General features: G+C 42.6%; 1 protein-coding gene across 1 annotated transcript in view; it reads left to right on the top strand.

Annotated features, from left to right (window-relative positions):
* PI15 (peptidase inhibitor 15) overlaps positions 1-27,736 on the top strand; it is a 41,623-nt gene that overhangs the window by 10,559 nt on the left and 3,328 nt on the right. The window contains exons 2-3 of the mRNA XM_073550769.1: positions 23,372-23,490; positions 25,278-25,410. Of these exons, the coding sequence (XP_073406870.1) occupies positions 23,372-23,490; positions 25,278-25,410 (252 nt within the window). The remainder of the gene's footprint in view (positions 1-23,371; positions 23,491-25,277; positions 25,411-27,736) is intronic.

Genomic DNA, 27,736 nt, shown 5'->3' with positions numbered 1-27,736 from the left:
CACTCTGAGGTCCAGGTTACCTGGCAGTGTTCGTTCTTATGGGTCAGATCAGTGAGGGGCTTGGCTATGCTGCTGTAATTGGGAACGAATTTCCTGTAATACCCCGCTGTCCCTAGAAACGCCATGACCTGGGTTTTAGTGCATGGAATGGGCCACTTGGCTATGGCCTCAATCTTGGCTGGTTCTCGTCGCTGTTTCCCACTTCCCACCCAATGCCCTAAATACTGAACCTCTGCTTTGCCCATGTGACACTTGTTTGGGTTCAGGGTGATTCCGGCCTGCTGGATCCTGTCCAATACTGTTTCTAGGTGATTTAGATGCTCTTCCCATGTCGCACTGTAGATGGCGATGTCGTCCAGGTAGGCACAAGCATAGTCCTGGAGACCATCCAGAAGCCGGTCAGCCAGCCTTTGGAAGGTCGCCGGGGCATTCTTCATCCCGAATGGCATAACTCGAAACTGGAATAAGCCAAACGGGGTGACAAATGCCGACTTGGCAATAGTGTCAGGACTAAGGGGAATCTGCCAGTAGCCTTTGCATAGATCGATGGTGGTCAAATACTTTGCCCCCGCCAGCTGGTCTAACAACTCATCCACACGCGGCATGGGGTATGCATCCGTCACTGTTTTCTCATTGAGCTTACGATAGTCTACACAAAACCGTGTAGTCCCATCCTTCTTGGGCACTAACACTACGGGGAATGCCCAGGGACTATCTGACTCTTCAATGACCCCTAAACGCAGCATCTCTTGTATCTCTTGTCGCATCCCCTCTCGTATAGACTCAGGGACGCGGAAGGGGTTTTGTCACAGGGGGTCTGATCCTGGGTCTCAAGCTTGTGTTGTGCCAGGCGAGTGTACCCTGGTCTCCCCGAAAACATCCTCTGTCGCTGCCTCAACAACTCCTCCGCCTGCTGTCCCAGGGGCCTAGGACTTCACCCAAGTGTACCTGGACCCATGTTTTAGACTGAGTCCTTTCCCCTAAGACATCCAGCAAGGGAAGTCCGGCTAAATCCTCTGCTTCAGGTGCACAGATGGCCACTACCTTTTCAGGGCGCTCCCGGTAGGGCTTCAGCATATTCACGTGGAACATGCGGATAACCCTGGGGTCATCACAATCGGCGACATTATAGGTTGTGTTGGCTATTTTCCCCACTACCTGGTAGGGCCCCTGCCTTGCAGCTTGAAACTTATTCTGCTTAGTGGGCTCTAACACCAGGACCTTCTGTCCTATTTCCAAAGTGTGCTCTCTGGCCCTCCGATCGTACCATATGCGCTGGCGCCGCTGTGTTGCCTGCAGGTTCTCACGTACAGCCTGAATAAGCTCCTGTAGGTGGTCCCGGAATTCCAGCACATAGGGTACAATAGGTACCCCTTATATGAGGCCCTCCCCTTCCCAGTGTTCCAGCACTAAGTCTAGGGGTCCTCTTACCCGTCTCCCATATACCAGCTCGAACGGGGAGAACCCCGTGAATTCTTGGGGCACCTCCTGATAGGCAAACAGGAGGTGTGGCAAGAATTTCTCCCAGTCCCTGTATGTCCTGGTAAAAGTCCCAATGAGCTGTTTTAATGTCACGTTAAAGCGTTCACACAACCCATTGGTTTGCGGGTGGTACGGGGCGCTTCTAATGGACTTTACGCCGCACAGCTTCCACAGTAGGCTCGTCACCTCTGCTGTAAACTGGGTACCCTGGTCCGAGATAATCTCCCGGGGAAATTCAACCCGTGAGACACCTGGAGCAGGGCGGCCGCCACCGTCTCTGCCAGTATGATAGGTAACGCAACCGCCTCTGGATACCGTGTGGCATAATCTACCACTGTCAATATATACTTTTTCCCTGACGGACTGGGTTTGGATAACGGCCCTATCAGATCGACCGCTACTCGGCTAAATGGTTCCTTCACAATGGGGAGGGGGCGTAATTTGGCCTTGCATCGATCCCCCTCTTGCCAATGCCCTGGCAACTGTCACAGGTCTGGCAGTACTGACGAACATCATAGGTTACCCCCGGCCAAAAGAAGTTTTGTGTCAGACGATGCCTGGTGCGACTGATGCCGAAGTGCCCGGCTAAGGGTATGTCATGAGAGATTCGCAGTAGCTCCTGCCTATACTTCTTGGAAACTACCAGCTGTCGTTTTATAGTGCGGCTCGTCCCTGTGTGGTGCTGCTCTGTGATCCGGTAGAGGAGTCCCTGCTTCCATACAAACTGTTCCCCTTCCAGTACTCCTCTCCCCTCCTGTGCCTTCCCATGATATCCCTCTAATGAAGGAATCTCAAGTAACTCCCTCTTAAATTCATCTGGGGTGGCCCAAGAAATGTGTCTGGCTATGGGAATATGTGTAGGGCTGGGATGTCTTACCTGAGCCTCCTCTGAGTGTGATTCCGCCTCCGCAGCTCGAGCTTGTCTCCGGGTGGTCACAGGATAGGTCTCAGCCAGAGGGGCCACCGAGAATGCAGACAACATGGGCCCCAAGTCATTTCCCAGCAAGACGTCTGCAGGCAAATCCTCCATCAAGCCGACCTCAACAAGGCCATCCCCGACTCCCCAGTTCAGGTGAATCGAGGCAGTGGGAAGTCGATGTATGGCTCCCCCTGCTACACGGACTGCCATTGTCCGGTCCGTCTTCTCTTGGTCCTGGACGAGATGAGGCTTCACAAGGGTCAAAGTTGCTCCGGAACCTCTTAGTCCCTGCATACGTTTCCCATTAACCCACACGACCTGTCGATGCTGTTGTCGATTATCTGCCCGGGCTGCCTGCATGGGGTCTACTTCATGCAGCACTTCCTCCATCTCTTCCACCCCTTGGTTAGTCGTAGCCCCCAATGCCGGGTCAGCTTCGCCTTGGTAGCAGTGTACAGCAGCCCGGCTGAAGGTAGTTGTTCCCGCCTTTGGCCACTGGGTATGCTGAGTCCTGTTGGGACATTGTCTTTGCAGGTGGCCCAGCTGACGGCAGGTGTGGCATCGCACCCCAGGGGGACTCTGGTAAGCCGGGGTTTTAGCTGGTCCCCCTACTGTCTTTGGTGGTTTGGGGCCCTCCAGGTCCATGGGCGGGCCCCTAGTGACCATCTTTGATCCGGACAACTGCGGCCTCCTGGCATCATAATGTTCATCGGCCAGACGAGCGGCTTCCTCAAGAGTCGTTGGCCGCCTGTCCCGAAGCCACTCCTGTGTCTCGGGGGTTAGTCCATTAAAGAATCGTTCTAACAAGAAGAGCTGGAGGACGTCCTCCTTAGTGGTTGCTTGGCTCCCTTGTACCCACTGTAGCAGTGACCGCCGTAATTTACAGGCCCATTCAGCGTGGGTATCGGTTACGTGTTTTATAATTCCGCGGAACTTTTGGCGGTATGCCTCTGGTGTCAGCGCATACCAGGTCAAGATCACTTCTTTGATCCGCTCATAGTCCATACAGTCCTCATCAGGTACCGTGCGATAGGCGTCCGCTGCCCGGCCTGTCAGCTTGCTGGCCAGAATCTGAACCCGTTCCTCCGGCTTCACTTGATGAAGGGCACACTGCCGCTCAAAGTCCTGCAGAAAGACATCAATGTCTTCCTCTGCCTCCCCAACTGTCGGAAGGCATTATACTGGATCTTTTTGTGGCTTACTGTTGAAGGTACCTGGTCGAAAGCCAGAGCTCCCCCTGCTCGCTGACTCTCCTCTCTCCGCTCTGCCATCTCCATCTTGGCTAGCTCTATCCTGGTTCGCTCGGCCATCTTTTCCTTCAGATCAGTACACACATCAGCCATCACCTCTCGTATGATCTCTACCGCAGGGTTTGGGCCATAGAACACCAATCTGTTCTTTACCTCCCTCTGGAATTCGGTCTCCTCCACGTTCACATTGGGGGGCGCTGCACTGTCGTGTTCCATGATGGCTGCTATCAAATCCACTTTTGTTTTGTTGCTGGTGATCAACCCTCGGGCTTCCACCAGATCTTTTAATGTAGTCCTCTTTAACTTCTGGTAGTTGTTTTCCATTCATTCCTTTCCTACTGTAGAAGGGGTATCATATCACGCCGCTGCCACCAGTGTAACGGGGTCTACCAAGCTGGGGTACCTCTTTCAGTACCACCCCGTGTTTTCAGAGGTCCGCTCTGCGTTGGCTGGAGTCTGAATGAATGACGCTGGCTGGAATTCCTTGGTTACATGGGTGCATATAAAAGATCACTGCTTCTCCATGTATTTCCAGTCTGACAACACTTTACTCACAGGACACAGAATATATCACACAGATACAGAGGGCCGGCCAATAAAAAAGCGGCAGGCCAGACATACATTACAAAAGCCGCAGGTGGCCGGAACCTGCTGATGTTTACTGTGGGAATTACAAAGGTGGGGGGAGGGCGGACAAAAGGAGAATATCGTGTCCCCTCTGCCCAGGGGCGCAGCGTGTGAACTGATGCATTAGGGACATGCATCTCACATGGAACCTATTATGCATACATATAACTGCACAACATATTCTGGGTGCTGAGTGGTTCTGTAACACGTAACACAAAGGAAATGTGTCATCTTTAACATTAGGCCGTTTAGAGACTATTTCATCTTCAACATGCTTAACTGTTCACAATAACAGTAATTTTAAGCATGGATGCCAAACTTTTACTTTCCACTGCATATATATGTGCACAATTTATAAAATCTGGTTACATTTGATGCTTTATCTGTCTCAATACAACAATTTCTAACTTACCACTGACCTATTACTTACCAAAGGATACGAGCTCCAATCTTACAATTTTTCCATATTCATCCCAATTTAAAATAGAACATTTTAATAGATATATACCTATTTATTGGCAGTGTAGTATGTGCTAACATTTTTCAATCTAATAAGCTACATTGATTCTTTTTCTTTAAAGTTGTCTGGTCTTCTGACTGCAGACGTTGTCAGGATTCTCCAGTGTTGCTGGTAAGAGTGGGCGGTAATATGACTACAAATATGAGATTTGTATTCATGCGGTCACATGCCAACTAGACGTGATCAGCCTCATGCAATACAAATGAACTGAGCGAGGCCCAGAACACATTTTGTTGGAATGTGGCCGCTGTACGATGGCTGTAAGGATTCCAAAGCCTGCAATCACTTGGAATGACTGCAGATTTTCATCAGGAGACTGAACAACTCCTTTAAGTAGTGTTATCATAGTATATGATGCAATAAGAGAAAAAAGGTTGGCACTCACCATTACCAAAAGTAGAAGTCTTTATTTCGTGGATAAAAATGCATAGGCTCAGGAGTAATACAGAGAGTGCGGACAACGGGTCCTGTTGAAGCGCAGGAGCGCGAAACGGCCGTTGTCCGCACTCTCTACATTGCTCCCGAGCCTATGCATTCTTATCCATGAAATAAAGACTTCTACTTTTGGTAATGGTGAGTGCTATCCTTTTTTCTCTTATTGCATCATTGGATTTTGTATACTTCTATAGGATTGAGCACCCGTTCCTTGGGGTATGTGGCGTTTATATTGCGTGTCAGGGGTCTCTTTATATTTGCTCATGAGACCATGGTGGTGCAGCGGTGCCGAATCTTTTTTCTTCTGTTCAACTTTATCATGTTATATAGCTACAATATACGGAAGATGTAGATTTTTTCTCCTTCTCTGTATACATAAATACACAGACTTCCAGTAATTCAGTGACTGACTCTACTTTTAATGATTTGGTCTTTCTCGGATGACCCTGTTTACTATGACTTATTGCTTTTCTTGGCATAAGCTTTCCAAACATGACTCGTTTCCTGGACTACATAAAATGTTGTTTGTAGCCCCATGGAAAGAAGCACTCTGAAAACATGTTCTCCTGAGATGTTTCACATTTTTACCTGAAACACTTAGACTTGCTAGAAACTCTTGAAAATTCCCTCTTCATCTTTACAATGCTTGCAATAGCAATGGTTGTTCTAGTGAAAACAGCTGGATAACTTGTTTCTGAAGCTGCAGACCATCAATAGGCCCTATACAGTAAGGATAGTACTTAGTTGATGATGACATTCTCTGGATATGACTAGTGTTTCTTGCATTGCACAGGCACAGTTTGTGCTTGAGCATGTGCACAGAGCTGTTGCATGGGCTCCTACACTTTCTATTGAGTTCACAAACTGTGCTGTGCATGTGGTGGCGCAGGTACTGTGCCCTGTGCAACGCAATGACACATCGAAGTCCATCAAATGTCCTACTTGGTTTACATCATTATTAGCCATTTTTTTTTAAGAACTCGGCTCTCCTGCAGTCCTCCACAATAGAAGTTGTAATTACTATGTGGTGCATTAAGTGCAGAGATGAATTTGTTGCCTGCTTCTGACAGATGAATTGGGAAAACGCAAATGCTAATCTCTTAATACACATGGCAGATGATTATTTTTTGTCATATGCATCAATAAAGCAGCTTTACAGTTTGTCGTTACTGATATGTAAGCAGCAGGATTCATACGCTGCTCAATTTTGTTTTTCAGCACTGCACATCCTAGTTATTATAAGTTTTGTTGTGTAGAATTACAGGAGAGTTGACCTCAGCTAGGAACCAGAAAACTATTATACAAAACCACACAGGCAGCTATACTGACGCAGGTGGCAGGACACAAAATTTGGCCAGGCAGAGTACTGTACAGGAGCGTACAGCGCACAGAGCCATAGAGGGTATTGTAAATGTAGTATACACTTTATGTCAGTGGTGGTGGGACTGCAGAGCTATGCTGGCAGGAAGCAAATGAAGAGGTACTGCACATTACCAACCAGGAGCAGTGCAATTACAACATGACACTTCCTATGGCAGCTTGAGGATAAAAAGAGCCTCAAGGTGCATCTTTTTTAGGGGGGGAGTGATATAAGCATAAATGGGTTATATTGGCACAAACGATTAGACATACAGTATGTACATTATTATAAGACACAGGTAAACCATTTAGGCTAAGTCCACACGTAGCGGAACTCTCGCGGAAATTACCGCGAGAATTCCGGAATTCCATTCCGCGGGAAAATCGTATTTTAAATTCCCGCGATTTTCCCGCAGAAAAAGTAGCATTTTGCAAGCGTAATTAGCTTGCAAAATGCTAGCGTTTTCCAAGCGATCTGTAGCATCGCTTGGAGAACTGATGGACAGGTTGGTCACACTCGTCAAACATAGTGTTTGACAAGTGTGACCAACTTTTTACTACTGAGGCTGCCTATGCAGCCTCAGTAGTAAAAGATAAAATGTAAAAAAAAATAAAAAATGTTGTTATTCTTACCTTCCGACGTCCCGCGCAGCTGTTCCCAGTAATCCTTTGCGAAAATGCCCGCGATTACTTTCTCGCGGAATCGCAACGTCTCGCGGTAATTCGCGATGACGTCGTGTGAATGACCGCGAGACTTCGCGATCTCGCGAGAACGGACGCCATCGCGGGCATTTTCGCAAAGGATTACTGGGAACGGGAGCGTGGAGAGAGGCGGGAAGGCTGCGCGGGACGTCGGAAGGTGAGAATAACAATATTTTTTATTTTAAATTCTATTTTTTACAGGGATATGGTACCCAAAGCCCGGAGGACAGTCTCCTCTCCTCCGGACCGTGGGTGCCATCCGCAAATGTTCTGCTTACTTTTCACATGGTGTGCGATAGGAACAATGCATTCCTATCGGTGCGGGATCGCCGCGATTCCGCAAAATTAATGAGCATGCTGCGGTTTTTACCGCGAAGCGATTCCGCCGCGGTAAAAACCGCAGCATTAGCACAGCAATGCGGAATCCCATAGGAATGCATGGAATGCTTATTTTTCGTGCTTTCGCGGCAAGATCGCGAGGATAAAACCGCCGCGGAAACGCGAAAAAAATGCAACGTGTGAACTCAGCCTTAAAATTTCTATGCTGGCATTTTGCTTTCAATTTTGCCTTTTTTTTGTTAGTGTCCTTATTAAATGATAATGTATCTTGGTGCTGAGTGACCATTCAGCGAGTTTCAGTTATTTGCTTTACATTAATTGAACGTAACATAAAACAGATGTTTTACGCCGAACTCCACGAATTGACGCTGATTATCATAATATATGACATGTTTTCAGTAGCATTATATTCCTTTGTGGGCAGTGCTCCAAAACATATCCCATCCTATTAATATTATACATAAATATGAATGTTATTGTAATTTATAGCATTTGTCATAAAATTTCACTAGTTAATTCTAACATTTCTAAAGCTTACAAATCAGTATATGCAATGTGTAAATTACGTAACGTGGCAATCAGAAACATAGCAAGGCTCAACCCTGTCTATAGCATAGCGTAGTAAAGATATCATAGCATATCTCCCTATGGAAGTGTAGGAATTTTCGACTGCGGAGTGGAATGTCAAACATGATCATTGCATAAATTGACATGGACCATCAGTCAGCTAAATGTGTGCTTAGGCCTTTAATATGAAATTAGCTGAATACATAAAATAACAGAAACCCTGAAAGGATCCGATGTTAAAATCTGATCAGATTTTCACATTGGGAAAATAAAAGAGTCAATACATTAGATGTTATGAGGGTTTGAAGGTTTTTGATGTTGATACAATGGTTGTAGACTTGTGGGAATGAATACGCCTATTCTGTGGATGGTATTATTACTATACATGCAACTCTATGTGACTAGCTACACTGTATAAGTATATGTTGGCTGGCACTACACTTCTGATACTACAGTGCGACATTGTGACTGCCACTAATGCAAGGCTACTACAATATGTTGGTGTAAGAAGATGTAAGGCCGGAACTATCGGGGCTGTCACCACTGTTAGCAAGGGTAGATTTCTTCTGAAAGGGAGAGACCTTTCTGTCAGACAGAAGGGGGCGCTGGGTACATAAGGAGACCTGAGCGTGGGAACGAGTCAGACTTGGTGAGAAGGCGTAAGGAGACGGCTGACTCCCTCTCCGCTGCTTAGGCCTCTTTCACACTTCAGTTATTTGCATCAGTTACAATCCGCCAAAAAGGCAGACAAGCGGATCCGTTGTTAACTGATTTGAACGGATGGCACAGGATCCGTTTTTAGACGGATCCTGAAAATGAGGAAATTTAAAGGAACCGCTGGCTGGGAAGGAGAGAGAGAGAGAGAGAGAAAATTTTTTCCTGTCCGGCAGCCAGACAGATTTTGGGGTTAATTCAGTGTCTGGAGGATCCGCCGCCGAAAAAAACGTTGCAAGCTCCGTTTGGAAATCTTTGAGGATGTTGACGGACACTAACATTGTGGCGGATCATCAAAAAAACGGATGAAACGGACGGCAATCAGTCAGGATCCGCCAATAATGAAAGTCAATGGGGAAAAAAAACGGATCCGCAAAGAAAAATGGCGGATCCATTTTTTTCAAAATTGGCGGATCTTGACTGATTGTCAAAAACGGAAGTGTGAAAGAGGCCTTACACTGACAACTCCACTTTTCCTAGACCTCCGTGTGTTGACCTTGAGACTCTTCTTGATGCTGTTAAGTTACAGTCTGTACCTGCACTGTTCGATACCCCTGTTTTACCTGAGATACAGGACAAACTGTTTAGAGACTGCTCCAAAAGACTGTGGACTGTTGTCGTCTGTACACATGCTCACAACCCGTGCTTGGTGCCCTTTTTGAGGAATCCACATAGAGGACTGTTTCCACGTTCCGGCGCACCCAAGTCAAGCAGGACTGAATCCATCAGCACTGTCCAGCGGCAGTGCTACTCATTTCTCTGCAGCAGAGCCAGAGACTTCGTTCATCAGTTGAGACGCTACCGGGAGATTTTCCAGCCTTCCCCCCGCAAGAACTGCAACCGATAAGTTGTCTTGTTTTTTTTTTATATTCTTTTCCTGACTGTCTTTACCTTTCTGTGTGGAGTGCTACTTGTTATTGCTTGTTCAGTAAAATCCTTTTTAACCCCTTCTCTGTCTCCGGTTACTCACTGCATCCCACGAACTGTTTATCCCTTACATTGGTTCTATAGAAAGCTTTCTAGTATGATTGCTATTTATGAAATTATTTTCCTTTTATATTGGGCACTACAATACAGAGCGGATACTATGATATTTCTATATATTGCTAGTCCTTATGTATGATTTTTTGTCCTCCATTACTATTTTTCCCTGGTTACACAGCTAAAACAATTGGGTCCCTATAGAATAATGTAGTAGTGGAAACTAATAATTCTTTTTCATATGGGTTTGGAGTGCTCTTTATGTTACAGACAGGGAATCTGTTTCAATAAAATCAGGAGATTATTGCTACAGGACTAGGTGTCTTGAGTCTCCTTGTCAACTGCACTGTCTAACCACACCCCCATCACTGGTTAATAGCTATACTGTCAATCAGTGGTGTGGGTGGGGTTACACAGGACTCTGCATTCTTCACACTACTGGATCTGCAGCAGAGAAAACGGAGATTGTATCAAATTGACATTATGCAGACCAGCAAGTGACACATTGTTGCAATTGGGAGTCTCTACCCCTACATCATGCTGCTCTCAGATTACATAGCAAAAAGCTGGCCAGAGGTTCTCTTTAAAATTCACCTTCCTCTGGGAAAATATGAATATTAATATGTTGCAGAACAGTATCGCACCTAATTTTCACATCATTTTCTTTTATTCTACAAGTATTTTGAAGCCATAATCAAGAGTAGAACGTACAGAAAAAAATTGTAATTCAAAAATGTACATCTCTCATTTGGTTCAGAGCCACACCTGCTTTTAGCTTATCTATACTGATGGAAAATGCTGACGAAATACTAACGTGCGAATGAGGATTTAGTCAAAAGTAGAAAAGAGAGAATATTTTGAAAATTGCAAGGTTCCCAAAAATTTGATTTGCATAAAATCAATTTGCTGCAAATCACAATATTACAAAATCTCTTATTGCCCTGACAAGACATTTGAAACACTTAGAACTTTATCAAACCCTTCTAAGTGTCTTAGTAATGTCAAAGTGACTTCATCATAGAAACCGATGCAGTTCACTAGTACCCAGCAGCCCATTTAATTTTATTTTTCTAATTAAAAACCAGTTCCAAGTCATGACTCTTAGTCATCTATGATCAGGCAGAACACTGACTCAGACCGTTAGTGTCACTGTTAGAGGTAATGTAAGCAGGTCACTGGATGCAACACGCAGACAAGGACAAAGCGGAAGTAACTAGTTTAACGATTTATTCTCTGAGTGTGAATACGGGAAAGGGATTTTTGGAACAAAGGATAACTTGTAAGTAATGGTATTTTCAATGTACTATGTTCAATATACAATAATAATATCAAGGTTGTTATCAACATACTAAAACTGTTGCAGCTTGACGTCACTGTGTTATTTATATCTAGTTTCTAATGAGAACAATGTTCACAGCAATGAAGACATCTCTTTAACGATCCCATTTATCTTTCAAGCTCTAGTGGGGGTCTCCAGTTCTTTCCACTTGGTCGCAAGTCGTTTTGACAAAATCAATCAATGATCTCTGGGCCTCCTGAATTCTAGGAGGTCCCATTTCACTTGCGCCTCCTGGTCACTGCCACAGACAACACTTCAGGATTAGGGTCTTTGCCAGAACTTTGGAGCTTGACCTGCGACTTACTGTTGTGTAAAAAAGTGTTTGCCCCTTCCTGATTTCCTATTCTTTTGCATGTTTGTCACACTTAAATGTTTCAGATCACCAAACAAATTAAAATTTAGACAAAGATAACACAAATAATTTCAAAATTTATTTTTTTAAATTAAGGTCTTTATTATCAAGGGAAAGAGAAATACAAACCTACACGGCCTTGTGTGAAAAAGTGACTGCCCTCTAATCCTAATAACTACAATCAAGTTTTTGCAGCAACAATTGCAATCAAGCATTTGCGATTACTGGCAATGAGTCTTTTACAACACTCTGGAGGAACTTTGGCCCACTCATCTCTGCAGAATTTGTTGCAATTCTTGCCTGGCGCAGTCTGGATCTCACCCTGGTCTGGTCTCTCGAATGTGGCCTGATTTCTTGGCCTTGACACTCCCCCGAGCACACGTCTTGCTGCTTTCTCTCTTTGGCTCCAAATCCTCTCCTGCCTTGGCTCTCCAGCCTTTTATATTGGGGAACTGCATCATGGATGTCATCTGACCTAATGCTTCATCTAATCTCATCCTTCTCAAAACACTTCCCCTTCTTTTTGGTTATGCAGGGTCTGTGTTGGATCGTAGGTGGCAGTCTCCGATCAACAATGCCGGATGGCTGTGAGGGATCTCATCTTCCGCGGCACACCTTCTTTCAGTAACATCATACTGTTGTGACTGAAACAAAATATGTATAATTATGTATATTACATAATGCTTTCCTCTTCTTCCCCACTAATACATTTGCCAGAGTAATCGGCTGATGCTACCAACTTCCTCATACTTAACTTTGGCATTGTTTTTTTTTACATTCACACAACACCATCAATTGCTGTCGCCTCTTTCTCTTTTACCATAAATTTTGTACAATGCTATAATTAACTTTTGACAATCTTTTCAACCCTAATTGAACCGTTGCTAAAAAGGACATAAGAAATGCTAAATATGTACAAAAAACAAAACAATTGTTTTCAAAATGCAGTTTCGTAATAACAGTTAAAGTCTGGATTATAGAGAATTTTCTTGTGTATTAATAAAACACTAATAATTTTCATTCACTAAAAGCATTACACTAGAAATGGCAAAACACCTTACCTGTGATAACCAAGCACATTGTCTTTGATAGACATTGAATTTAGATTTATTTTTTCTGTAAAAATATTGTACTGACTTGCTGCTTTCTGGTCCATAAAAAAATGTGTAATTCTAATTCAAATGCAGCAGTACAAATGCCAGCTACACCACATCACTGGCACTGCTAACAGCATCTGTCTTATCTTTCTCTTCCTCAATCATTTGAATCTCTGTATTATTTTCAGACCACAACACTGATTTTCTTCAGTTCTGCAGTTTAAGGGCCCCGTCACACATAGCGAAGCACCAGTGATCCCGACAACGATATGACCTTGTCAGGATCGCTGGTGTGATGCTACATGATCGCTGGTGAGCTGCCAAACAGGCAGCTTCACCAGCGATCAGCACCAGCGACACGCGGGTAACAAGCGACGCACGTCGCTTAGTTACCCACTGTGTACCTTAGTTACCAGCGCACTGGTGCAGGGAGCTGGTAACCAAGGTACACATGGGGTTTCTAAACTGCGCGCGGCACTTAGAAACCTGATGTGTACCTTGGCTACCAGCTCCCTGCACCAGCGCGCTGGTAACTAAGGTACACATTAGGTTTCTGAGCGCTGCGAGCCATAAGAAACCCGATATGTACCTTAGTTACCCGATGTGTACCTTAGTTACCAGCACCAGCTCGCTGCGCGCTGGTCTCCCGCCTGCCACAGCCAGCAATGCGTGTGGGCCAGCGGGAGACCAGCAATCAAAACAATGTCATGGCCATTCCAGGACGATCAGCGATACCCATCAGGTGGGCCGGTCGCTGGTAAGTGTCACACACAGCGATGTCGCTAGTGAGATCGCTGTTGCATCACAAAACGTGACTCAGCAGCGATCTCACTAGCGAGATCGCTGTGAGTGACGGGGGCATAAGAAACATTCATTATCTCCCCATCTCTATTGCTGACCTGTGAGCTCTAAAGTTCTCTCACTCTTTCAAATCACCCTAAAATAGCTACTGCATTCCCTGCCTTGGCGTTTAAACATGCTGTGGTAGTCAATCATGATTAACTGCACTATACCATTTGATGTGATGATGGCTGAAAATGATGAAGCCTGTGCTGTCACGCCTGATGTCACGTGGGTCTTTGGTAACTGATGAAATCTTCTGCAATGTGTAAAAATTGCACTAGGTTTTTTTGGCAAATTGATGGAATTGAATACCAAATTATTTGAATTTGACTGGACTTTACAATTTCATAAAATTCAATAGGTATATCCTAAGTCACATTTGAAGGTTCGTTAAAGGGTCGATAGTGACTTATAGGATTGCTGCTTCCAACAGGTGGCTCTATAGAGTTCAAGCCCTCTTTCTCTCCAAAGAGTCAATTTGCATATAAAATTCAATACAAATTCGATTCACTCATCTCTAATAGCAATTCCAGAACACAGTCTAATAAACTGGCATAAACTAACAGGAAAGCTAATCTTAATAGTTCATTTGTTAGCAACTACATATCTTCAAGTCTATTGTCTAATGACTAGCACCTTCCATTATACTCTTGGGCATGTACTGTTGGAGAACATATCAGCAGTAAAGTTAGTTAAATTGTTTTTTACTTTATTTTGGAGGATTAATTTAAAACATTAGAATATAAATGATGTATTGAAGAATGTATTATATCACATTGTGGCTCCTGTCTTTAAAGACAACAATAATAGGTGTACCTGCAGACTAAATTCTAAAGTTTATATGACTTGAGCATCATGTAAGTAGTTAACCCCTTCTCAACATAGGATGTATATTTATGCCCTATGTTGTGTCCCATGTCTTTGATGTTGGCTACGGCGTTGATTTAATCAGCTGTCATGTGCCTTTAATAGCCACAGGTGGATAAGAGCTCCACCCGCGGCTGTTAACCAGTTAAATACCAATGTTAGTCTCTAACTGCAGGATTTAACATGAGCCGTCTGGAAGAGCATCATTCCGGATGCCTTGCCTATCAGCACCCCTGTCACGTGATTGCGGGGCGCTGATGGGTTGTCATGACAGCCGAGGTCTGCAGAAGACCCTAATGCCTGTCTTTACGATCCACCTGTAATCGCTGGTTCTCGGCCGGCTTTCATAGGAGATTGTGATTTGTAATATACATAGCAGTGCTTCTGCACTGCTATGTGAAGCACAGGCGATTGAATGATCACTGCTTTAAGTCCCCTATAAGAACTATTGAATAAAATAAAAAGTGAAGACATTAAGAAAAAAAAAAGAGAAAAAGATAACCTCTTTTCCCATTGAAAATAAAACAATTAAGAAAAAACAGAATACACATATTTGGCATTGCTGTGTTCAGAAATATATGATCTATCAAAATACAACATAAATTTATCAGATGGGTAAATGCAATTTTTTTAGGCCACTGCAAAATTGCATAAAATGAATTAAGAAATAATCAAAACATTGTACCTACCCCAAAATGGTAAGAATAAAAACATCAGCTCAGGTCACAAAATTGAAACCGTCACCAAGCCTCAGATGCTGAAAAATTGAGACGCTATGGGTCTTGGAAAATGACAGCAAACGCAAATATTTTTTTTTCATAAACATTTTGAATTTTTTTTCCTCACTTAAATAAAAAATAAACTCTACATGTTTGGTATCCGCGTACTCGTGCTGACCGGGGGAATCATAATGCCAGGTCAGGTTTCCTCTGTATACTCAAATTATTCACATCAGCAAGTTTCATAAGTTTCCTTCTCTTCTTGCTTCTTTTTCCATGTTTCTATCAGTCAGAGTGGGTGACCTGTAGTTTGGTGGATTTTCCTATAAGATTAGACAATTGCAGACCATCTTCAGTTCAGAAAATTCAACTTTTTTTTAACATGTAAGTGACACAGAAAGATTGCTAATTATGGTCACTTTATGAACTACAATAAACTTGATTGTTACACCACTCATGAGGCAGAAAATCTTAATGGTTTCAAAATGCAAAATGTGTCACTGTCATTTAATAGGAACCTGGCAGCTCATCCACAGGCAGCATGTATCAGTCACTTATCCAGAAATGTTTAACTCTTATATACTGCAGCCATACAAAAAACATACTTTAAAATCCGCTATGGACCAAGCCACTCGGGAGACTAGTCGGACAAGAAAGTGCCCAGTGGCTTCTCCCCACCTGCTGCCAGTGACTTACAGGTCCCTCCCTACACCTTCACTCTGAGAGTGACCTGACACTCCAGGGGAAAGGGTGGGGAGAAGACGATGGGACCCGCCTGTCCGACTAGACTCCTGTGCAGCTTGGTCCTTGGCCGTCTTTAAATCATGTTTTTCTCTGAAACACTGTAGCATTTCATGGTCAAACGTACATGGCTGAAATCATGCAGCCAATATCCAATACATAGAGAAAACAGAAAGCAAAAAACACAAATATCCTGAACTAAAAAGTAAAAAAATAATCTGCAAATAATGCATAATGGTAATAATAATAAGGTTATTTAGTAAACATAATTTTGATTAAAATAATGTACAAGCCATCCCGCCACGTCACGGAAACCCTTGTGGGACAGTCCCTACTCTAGTATTTAAAACCTTTTCATTTGCCAAGTGACGTGAATGTGAACAAGGATCGAGCAGCTGAACCACTAGTAACAGCTTAGGCCAAACAGGATGGTTTTCCCAGCTCAGAAAGAGGGCGGTCACATCCATATATGCACTGAATGCACAATGAAATGAATAAAAAATGAATCTGAACTGAGAAAGTAAATTAATGTGTATGCACAATGTAAGTGCATATTAACACATGACCATTAACCAGAGAAAACAAAAAGCAAAAAACACAAATATCCTGAACTAAAAGTAAAAATAAACTGCAAATAATGCATAGAGGTAATAATAATAAAAAGGGTATTTAGTAAACATAACTTTGATCAAAATAATGTACAAGCCATCCCGCCACGTCACCGCAACCCTTGTGGGACAGTCCCTACTCTAGTATTTAAAACCTTTTCACTTGCCAATTGACGTGAATGTGAACTGAACTACTGAACTACTTTTTAGTTCAGGATATTTACATTGTGCATACACATTAACTTACTTTTCTCAGTTCAGATTCGTTTTTTATTCATCTCATTGTGCATTCAGTGCATATATGGGTGTGATCGCCCTCTTTCTGAGCTGGGAAAACCATCCTGTTTGGCCTAAGCTTTTACTAGTGGTTCAGCTGCTCGATCCTTGTTCACATTCATGTCACTTGGCAAGTGAAAAGGTTTTAAATACTAGAGTAGGGACTGTCCCACAAGGGTTGCCGTGAAGTGGCGGGATGGCTTGTACATTATTTTGATCAAAATTATATTTATTAAATATCCTTATTATTATTACCTTTATGCATTATTTGCAGATTATTTTTTTACTTTTTAGTTCAGGATATTTGTGTCTTTTGCTTTCTGTTTTCTCTGGTTAATGGTCATGTGTTAATATACACTTACATTGTGCATACACATTAACTTACTTTTCTCAGTTCAGATTAGTTTTTTATTCAATATCCAATACATGCTGCACGTAGATTGGTAGGCAGGTATCAGCTGTCAGGTTCCCTTCAACACTACAAATCTTGAGGGGTTGGTCCGGCACCTAAAATATCCTTTCTAAATATCTATTGTTACACTCTAATCACTTTTGTAATTAGCTTTATTTTAAAATGCCCTATACTCCTTATCTAACTAATCATTAAACGTGATGTTTCGTTTGAGCAGAGTCTCACACAGAATGTCACAGGTGGCTGGGGCTGTACTCACTTTCCTGTAGTGTCTATAGCCCCTCTTGGAACAGAATGTCATCAGGTGGCTTCACTGCAGTTACGGTATTTACTGCAGTTTCTTGCATCGCTACCCTCTGAAGATGTCATAGATCCATGGAGATGCTGCTGGAGAGGTGAGTACAGCGCCGGCACTGCTTCTGTCTTCACCACTGCACCTACTAACTGTGAAACAAGATGTTGTCAAGGGTCAAAGATAGAAGCAGTGAGTGACACCAACCTAGATACTCCTCACTACGCACCTTATCCTCTCCTCATAACATACACTTACTAGTCAACATTAATCTGTTCATGGGCCTATGCTGACATCCGTACTGCTCACCTAAAGCTGATAGGCAAGAAAGGGATTTTCATGATCAGTGGTGGCATCATTGCTTGGTGGCACTACTGAGCTTTGGGAGCTATGCTATGTGCAATCCACAAAAAATGTGCAGCACATGTCATTAAAATTATACATTTACCAGCAGGAGCAAAGAAGAGACAGAACATTCTCTTAGATAGAGATGAGCGAATATTTGAATTTTAGGTTCAGATTACAATCGCCGTATTTGCAATATTCGGAAATGATCATCAAACATAAAATCGGCATGAATATGGTACGAATATGGCACATTCAGATTTGGCAATTGTTTTCCGAACATATTTGCTCATCTCTACTCTTAGATAACTAACCTGTCCATGTAAAGAAGCTGTAAATGAAAGGCATCCTTATTATACGTACATTTTGCTTCCTATTGGCTGCAGTAAGATTTCTACATTGAACAAGGCAATAATAACAACACCAGGTAACATGTTCGTCACAAAGACTATAGCACCAAATAGTGCAGAAAAAAACCCAAACTTGGGAAAATCACCCACTCCCATACTCCCATATTAAATGTAAGAAAAGGAGAATATGGGAGTATGAAGGTGTAAAATATTAAATTTTTATTAACAATGCATAATAAATATATCACCACAAAGTTACAAAACCAAGCAATAGTAAAAGATGCACAAGGACAGTGAATGAGGAAAACAACCCAAGTGTACCCTGCCGGTTGTGTAAATGATTATGTAGGCAGAAAGCTCTTCTGTAGAGCATATAGAATGATAACCTTCAGCACTCAATGAGTCACAAGATGAACAGCCGACAAAGTAAGGTATACAGACATCAGCCAACGTTTTGGCAACACTGCCTTTATAAAGGTAGTCTGCATGTAGAAAATGAAATAATGAGTCAATGGTATGGTAATATAGTGCCCATAGGTACCCATACCAATGGCCAGTCAGCTGTACAAAGAGGATGAGGAGTTACAGTCAATGGTAAAGAGAAATAGTGCCAATGAAGACAGTCAATATACTGTGATGGTGGGAATGCCAGCATATTTCCGTTAAGGATAGCAGAGAGTGTTACACCTTTATACTCCCACTTTTACATTAAACAGAAAATGTCAACAATATACCGTTGGCCATGAATAAGGCATAATCTGCCACAAAATGTAGGTCATTCATGGGCTCCTGTATTTTTTTATACCGTATTTTTATCATGATGGAATAAAAGTTAATCCCATAAGACTTATCTCTGGACTTTTTCTTTGCGAATTAACTATGTGGATCCAGGCAGATGACAGTTGTATCCTGAGAAACCTCAGCACAGCTTATCTGCAGTAAATGTTCACAATTTGTATCATTATATCATTGTTCTAAAAATGATCCTCTATTAGGCTGGTTTTACAGTTGCCGTTTTTTTGCTGGCCATTTTTGCGGTCCCAATGCATTTCTACGGGGCCGCAAAAACGGGCCACAAAAATTAGTAGGAGGCTCGTATATACGGCCATGAAAAAATATATGTTTATATTGTATATTGTATATATATTATATATGTTTCATGGCTTATGGACACGACCGCAATGCATTTCAATGGTACAGCAAAAACGTTAGCTTGTTTTTGCGGTACACCGTATTTGCGGATCGCTGGTTTTTCCCTGCTATTTGTTATAACAGGGAAAAACGGCAATCCGAGAAGGTTTTTTTGTGGCCCGTTTTTGCGGCCCGAAAAATGGCCCCCCCAAAAAACAGCAAGTGTAAAGCCAGCCTTAGAAAAAGTCAGCTGCTATTATAGTTCATGAACAACAGTTATACCTTCCATGATGATATGAGGCATTTCAAATAATGTAAAAAGTAAAAGTAAAGTAAAAAGATTCTGTTAACGGAAAGAACATTCTGCTATGAGGTTCCACATAAACCACTTTTGGATTATTTTTATACAAATTGAATTTTAGGTATACAAGAAGCTGCAGAGTCAGACAATGACTACAATTAGGTCAACCATGTCTTGAAAACACATCCAAGTTTACTTTTACACAACAAAGGGAAACTGATCATTTCTGCATAGAGAACAGATAAACTGGCACTCTGAAAGTTGTTTTTGGACTCTTGAAGAATAAGTCTGTAAATCTAGTATTAAGATAATAAATTATTGTGTGCAAGCCTAAAGTCTCCAAATTCATGGAATTTTGGAAACCTTTCATGTCTTAGCAGGGGGTGTTTGTGTTTTTTTTTTCTTCTTTTATACAGCTTTAAGATTTTCCAAATTTTTGTCAATGGTAGCAGTTTAACTAATACTGTAAGATATGAAAAGTGTAAAAATAAAATTTAATGTGGCAAATGTATCATAGATAATAGTCAGCAAAAAGATGAGGAATCTGAATAGGTAACCCCCTGTATTATTCAAGAACTTCCTAAAAGTGTATTCAAATGGTATACCTCTTCAAATATGAAAAAGAAATCCACCATGATTCATCTGATGCATTTTTCAGGCAGGTTTACCAGTTGCAGTAGCATTAGGAGATAAATTCAGATGATGCTGGTATCATTGCTACCTTTTACGCAACGAGAACTTAGTTACATTGAAGATTTGTTCAGCCAAATTATTTATAGTTAGATTCAGAAATATTTGACAAGAATGTGACAAGTTTTGACATTTAGGCTGCTTATCAAAATATATTCAAGGTACAGTTACAGAATCAATATGACAGTGCAGACTCTCAGCTTTAGTTTGAGGATATCCACATGCTAATTGTAGTAAGGGTTTAGGAATTACAGTTGTTTAATATATAGCTGCATAGCTGCCTTTTTTCAAAGTGATCAAAAGTAATTGGACAGTTATGTTAAATGATCTTTAAGGGGCTGCATGGGCTATTCCTTCATTAATCCATTATCAATTAAGCAACTAAAAGGTGTGGAGCTGATTCCAGGTGTGGCATTTGCATTTAGAAGCTGTTACTTTGAACTCAGAACATCCAGCCAAAGGAGATCCCACTGGAAGAGAAACTGACAATCAGGCTGAAAAAAAAGAAGAAATCCATCAGAGAGATATCAGAAATGTTATGACTCGGAGTGTCCAAATCAACAGTTTGCTACATTTTGCAAAAAATGAGCGCACTGGTGACCTTGGGAACTCAAAAAGGCCTGGATGTCCAAAGAAGACACCAGTGGAGGATGATCACAGAATTCTTTCCATGGTGAAGAGAAAGTCATTCACAACATCCACCCAAGTAAAGAACACTATCCAGGAAGTAGGTATTTCAGTATGTGAGGCTACCATAAAGAGAAGACATTATGAGAGCAAATACAGATGGTTTACCACAAGGTTCAAACCAATAGTCGGACTAAAAAATAGGCCAGTTTAACCTTTGAAAAAAAAACATCTAAAGAATTCAGCCCAGTTCTGGAAAAGCATTCTTTGGACAGATGAAACCAATATCAACTTGTACAAGAATAATGGTGGAAGAAAGTATTAAGAAGGCCTGGAACAGGTCATGATCCAAAACACATCTTATCCTCTGTAAAATATGCTGGAGGCATTGTGATGGTATTGGCATGCATGGATTCCACTAGTCACTAGTGTTTATTGATGATGTGACTGAAGATAGAGGCAACTATACTATCTGCCAAGATTCAACAAAATGCAGCAAGGTTGATCGGACTGCACCGCCCGCCCGCCCGTCATCACAAGTTACATAGTAACATGGTAACATAGTTAGCAAGGCCAGAAAAAGACATTTGTACATCCAGTTCAGCCTATATTCCATCAGAATAAATCCCCAGATCTACGTCCTTCAAGTTCAAGTGTATCGGCATCCTGGATGCAGAAACAGTTGAAATCAATGATGAAAGAGGGAGTGTCAGCTGACACTCCCTCCCAAATCATTCTTCCTTGGCATTTTATGTCTCAGCACAGAAGGCTCATTGACATCACTACATGGCGTCTATATGACATCTACATGACTACATGACATCGCTACATGAGGAGTGCATTATACTGTATGGAGGACTATGGGGAGTGCAATATATTATATGGAGGACTATGGGGAGAGCAGTATACTGCATAGAGAATTATGGGGAGTGCAGTATACTTTACGGAGGACTACGGGGAGTGTAGTATACTATATGCAGTACTATGGGGAGAGCAGAATACTGTATGGAGGACTATGAAGAGTGCATTATACTATATGGAGGACTATAGGGAGTGCAATATAATATATAGAGGACTATGGAGAGTGCATTTTTCTATATGAAGGACTATGGGGTGCATTATACTGTATAGAGGACTGTGGAGAGTGCATTATACTATATGAAGGACTAAGGTGCGCATTATACTATATAATATGCTATGTGGGGCTATTATAATATTTGGAAGGCTATGTTGGAGCTTTTATAGTGTATGCAAGCAAATTTGCTTGTTTGTTTGGAGTCCATCATGCTGTGTGGGGACTATTATACATTGTGGAGAGGTGTGGGACCATTAAACTGTATATAGGCCCATTATATTGCATTGAGAACTGTGTAGGGGGTCACAGTTTGGTGATCATACTGTGTTGGGGGTCACCATATTTTTTCTGGGGAGTTAAAGGGTGGGGGAAAGCAGGGTGATCATACTGTGCATGTGGAAGAATTCACTGTGGTGGCATCTTACATCGTTTGTGGGGAATTTTTGTTGACATTATACTTTATGAAGTGCAATGAAAGGGGAATCTAGGGCTCTAGTAGGATGAAACATATTACTTTATAAAGGCTGCAAAGATATGCTCTTTCATGACCCTGCCCAATATTATTGTTTTTTCTTTTTTGTGGGGCCCAATTACAACTTCTTCTATGGGTCCCCATGATTTCTACGTACATCTCTGGATGGCACTTCACAGTACTGGTGAACAATGATCCAAAGCATACTGCAAAAGCATCCTATGCATTTTTTATAGGTGACGAAATTGAATATTCTGCAATGGCAGAGTCTGTCGTTAGATTTCAACCCCACAAAACATGCATTTCATGTGCTTAAGTCAAGACTTAAGGCAAATAGACCCACAAACAAGCAGCAACTGAAGTCAGCTGTAGTAAAGGCCTGGCAAAGCATCACAAGGGAGGAAACCCAGCATTTGGTAATGTCCATAGATTCCAGACTTCAGGCAGTCATTGCCTGCAAAGGATTCTCTACAAAATATTAAAATTAATATTTTATGTATGGTAAAGTTAATTTTGTCCAATTACTTTTCATCCCCTGAAATGAAGAGGATTGTAGAAAAATGGAGTTCCTAAAACATTTCACAGGATATTTTTGTTCGCTCCCTTTAATTAAGCCTGAAAGTCGACACTTAAATTGCTTCTCAGTTGTTTCATTTTATATCCAAAATATTGGTAAGCAGAGCCCAAATCACAAAGATTCAGTCACTCTCCAAATAATTCAGGATCTAACTGTATAAAATAGTAATATAGAGCAGAAAAAATAGTACAATTGTATTCATTTAAAAATGTGTATACTACTCTTCTTCATTTTACATGTGAGCATACACTGTTAATTAAAGTTTGCTTCAAGTTAACTACAATATGAGTGGTGGAGAAAGGTTGAACTTGATGGACCAAGGTTTTTTTTTCAATCTATGTAACAAATCTTTTTTCACACAGGTGTGGGATGAGAACTTGGCAAAGTCAGCTGAAGCCTGGGCTGCCGCATGCATTTGGGACCATGGACCACCCTACTTAATGAGATTCCTTGGTCAAAACCTGTCAGTGAGGACAGGAAGGTATAAAGGCAATTTATATATAAGACATTTTTGTACATTTAGTACATGACATAGACAACAGAACTCTGGTTGAGACTTAATGTATCTAGGAGGACTTTCTCAAGCAGGCTGACTACTTTCCTACTGATAGTAAGTAAATATAGAAGACCAGGAGAGCTCTTCTGTATCAGAGTTGACAACCATCTGGAAGTTCCAGGATAGACAGTAAAAATAGAAGTTAGCTACGACACTTCTGTGATACAACAGACCTTCATCAGAATGGGAATTTCACAGTTGGTTTAACTGAAAGGAGCTGTAATAGAAAATTCCATATATTATTAAAGAGACAGCTGGCATGTGTGGCACTATTCAGTACTGAGTGTATTGGTATTCAAAAGTGGGTAAACGGGAGCTGATAAGCAGCAGATAAAGGGGATGAGGAACTTATGAAGCGGAGAAACACTGGATTGCAGGAATAGGACCACATGGCATCCTGGTAAATTAGTATATATGTCCGCAAATAGAGCTGAGATTTATTTAGGAGATATACCACGAGTTGTGCATAGCAAGCCTGAGTCCCCAATGAGGAAATGGTACTTTTATGCTGAAGGGTTAAGTCCTGTCCAGGTAAGTATGCCCCAGGAGGAGAGGACACGCTGGTAAGAAAGGCACAATAAGTGCAAGGGAATAGCGCTGCTCCTGTGTCCGGGCGTGTGTGCAGCTGCTGCGGACATATATACTAATTTACCAGGATACCTTGTGGTCCTATTCCTGCAATCCAGTTGTTCTCCGCTTCATAAGGTCCTCATCCCCTTTATCTGCTGCTTATCAGACGCCGTTTACCCACTTTTGTATACCAATACACTCAGTACTGAATAGTGCCACACATGCCAGCTGTCTCTTTAATAATATATGGAATTTTCCATTACAGCTCCTTTCAAATAAAACAACTGTGAAATTCCTTTTCTGATGAAGGTCGATTGTATGACCGAAAACGTTCAAGTGTGTTGAACTGGATGCTTTGTACAATAAAGGAACTGTCAAATCTATTTTGCCTTGTGAGTGCCAAGTTTTTACTATAATCTGTAGTGGGCTGGATACCCTACTTGTGCACCTCCCTCTTATTCATCGAGTGCTGTGTATTTTCCAATTTACGACACTTCTGTGGACGGGTGAACAAATAGGATCCTATCGCGTAGATAAATTGACATAAATTCGGCACTCCAGATATGTGTAATGGTGAGGTTTATTATAAAAGAGCAATCCAGGATGGTGATAAATATTTCAGTCAACAATAGACCTTTTTCAGTACGTAGATTGCAATATTGAGAATGCTAGGAGCCTAGCGCTTGTGTGATACTGCAACGTCCACCACTGGTAAAATGCAGAAGAGGGCCGATCTCTGTATAACCCCGCCCATACCACTGATTGGCAGCTTTATGCCTATGCACAGTGTACACAGAAAGCTTGACTACCTGGCAGCAGATTTACTGGTCCTCTAGTGAGCATCTGATGCTGACAAAACAGTGATTTTGGCAAAACTACACTAACAACCCATTAAGTGATACATCCTTGGAATCAGGAACTCTGTCTCTACATTATGCCCTTCTCAGATTAGGTGGCAAGTAACCTTTCATCTGACTTAGTGAATAGGGAGCAGTAGCTGACAACCAACAGGGTGTATTACAGTCATATTACTGTACATAAATATATACACAACGGGACTTGCCTGAGTAGAATGGACCATAATTTTCACTGTTACCTGATGCACCTCTAAATACTGATCTTTATGCAAACTTGTTTTTTAGATATCAATCGATATTACAACTAGTGAAACCATGGTATGATGAAGTAAAGGACTATGCATTTCCATATCCTCAAGACTGCAATCCCAGATGTCCTTTAAGATGCTATGGTCCAATGTGCACACATTATACACAGGTAGTATGATTTCTTATAGTAACAATTTTGGAGTATTTTGGTGTTTTGATATTGAACCAGCTGGGGTATCTTGCAAATATCCACGGCTGTTTTGCTACTAGGCCGGTTATTGGGGAACTCATCATGAATGTATAGTATATACATCTCTGATTCCAACACATTATTATTATTATTATTATTATTTATTGTTATAGCGCCATTTATTCCATGGCGCTTTACATGTGAGGAGGGGTATACATAAAAACAAGTACAATAATCTTAAACAATACAAGTCATAACTGGTACAGGAGGAGAGAGGACCCTGCCTGCGAGGGCTCACAATCTTCAAGGGATGGGTGATAATACAGTAGGCGAGGGTAGAGCTGGTCGTGCAGCGGTTTGGTCGATCGGTGGTTACTGCAGGTTATAGGCTTGTCGGAAGAGGTGGGTCTTCAGGCTCTTTTTGAAGGTTTCGATGGTAGGTGAGAGTCTGATATGTTGTGGTAGAGAGTTCCAGAGTAGGGGTGATGCGCGAGAGAAATCTTGTATGCGATTGTGGGAAGAGGAGATAAGAGGGGAGTAAAGAAGGAGATCTTGTGAGGATCGGAGGTTGCGTGCAGGAAAGTACCGGGAGACGAGGTCACAGATGTATGGAGGAGACAGGTTGTGGATTGCTTTGTATGTCATGGTTAGGGTTTTGTAATGGAGTCTCTGGGCAATTGGGAGCCAGTGAAGGGATTGACAGAGGGGAGAAGCTGGGGAATAGCGGGGGGACAGGTGGATTAGTCGGGCCGCAGAGTTTAGAATAGATTGGAGGGGTACGAGAGTGTTTGAGGGGAGGCCACTGAGCATGAGGTTGCAGTAGTCAAGGCGAGAGATGATGAGGGCATGGACTAGGGTTTTTGCAGATTCTTGGGTGAGGAATGAACGGATGCGTGAAATATTTTTGAGTTGAAGTCGGCAGGAAGTGGAAAGGGTTTGGATATGTGGTTTGAAGGAGAGATCAGCGTCAAGGATTACTCCGAGGCAGCGAGCTTGTGGGACTGGGGAGAGTGGGCAGTCATTTACTGTAATTGATAGGTTCGTAGGGGGGGTCACGTGAGATGGGGGAAAGATGATGAATTCTGTTTTGTCCATGTTGAGTTTCAGATATCTAGTGGAGAAGAAGGATGAAATAGTGGACAGACATTGAGGGATTCTGGTTAGTAGGGAGGTGATATCTGGTCCAGAGATGTAGATCTGTGTGTCATCAGCATAAAGATGATACTGAAAGCCATGAGATTCTATGAGCTGTCCCAGGCCAAAGGTGTAAATAGAGAACAGCAGGGGCCCAAGGACTGAACCTTGTGGGACTCCGACAGATAGGGGGCGAGGTGAGGAGGTGGTGTGTGAGTGGGAGACGCTGAATGTCCGGTCTGTTAGGTATGATGAGATCCAGGAGAGGGCCAAGTCTGTGATGCCGAGGGATGAGAGGGTCTGTAATAATAGGGAATGGTCCACTGTGTCAAAGGCAGCCGACAGGTCCAGGAGGAGGAGGACAGAGTAGTGTCGCTTGCTCTTGGCAGTTAAGAGGTCATTGGTGACCTTAGTAAGGGCAGTTTCAGTGGAGTGGTGTGACCGGAAGCCAGATTGTAAGCGGTCGAAGAGGGAGCAAGAAGAGAAATGGGAGGACAGTTCAAGGTAGACGTGTTGTTCCAGTAGCTTGGAGGCGTATGGGAGAAGTGATATAGGGCGATAGCTAGATACAGAGGATGGGTCAAGAGAGGGCTTTTTGAGGATAGGTGTGATGGAGGCATGTTTAAAGCTTGAGGGGAAAACACCAGTTGTTAGTGACAGGTTGAAGAGATGGGTTAGGGTTGGGATGAAGACTGTGGTGAGGTTTGGGATGAAGTGGGATGGGATCGGGTCGAGTGCACAGGTGGTGAGATGTGATCTTGAGAGTAGAGTGGAGAGTCGATCTTCTGTAATGGTGGAGAAGTTGGTTTTGAAGGTGGAGGGCTGGGAAGTCGGGAGGAAGGGCTCTGGGGGTTGTTGACCAAAACTGTCCCTGATGTTATCAATTTTCTGCTTGAAAAATGAGGCAAAGTCTTCAGCTGAGATGAGTGGGAAGGGAGGAGGTGCTGGGGGGCGGAGGAGAGAATTGAAGGTGTTGAATAACTGTTTAGGGTTGTGAGACAGGGAGGATATGAGAGATGAGAAGTAGGTTTGTTTAGCTGTGGCGAGTGTGGTCTTGAAAGTAGTGAGGGACTGTTTGAATGCGATGAAGTGCTTGTTGGAGTGGGATCTTTTCCATCTGCGCTCAGCAGCCCTGGAAGCTCGCCTCAGCTCTTTGGTCAGGCTGGTGTGC

The sequence above is a fragment of the Dendrobates tinctorius genome, unplaced genomic scaffold, assembly GCF_039654945.1.
Source record: "Dendrobates tinctorius isolate UK_male_01 unplaced genomic scaffold, ASM3965494v1 ptg000169l, whole genome shotgun sequence".
In the NCBI taxonomy this organism is placed as follows: Eukaryota; Metazoa; Chordata; class Amphibia; order Anura; family Dendrobatidae; genus Dendrobates; species Dendrobates tinctorius.
Note: the sequence above shows the minus strand (reverse complement) of the source record. Positions and strands in the feature narration are given on the sequence as shown.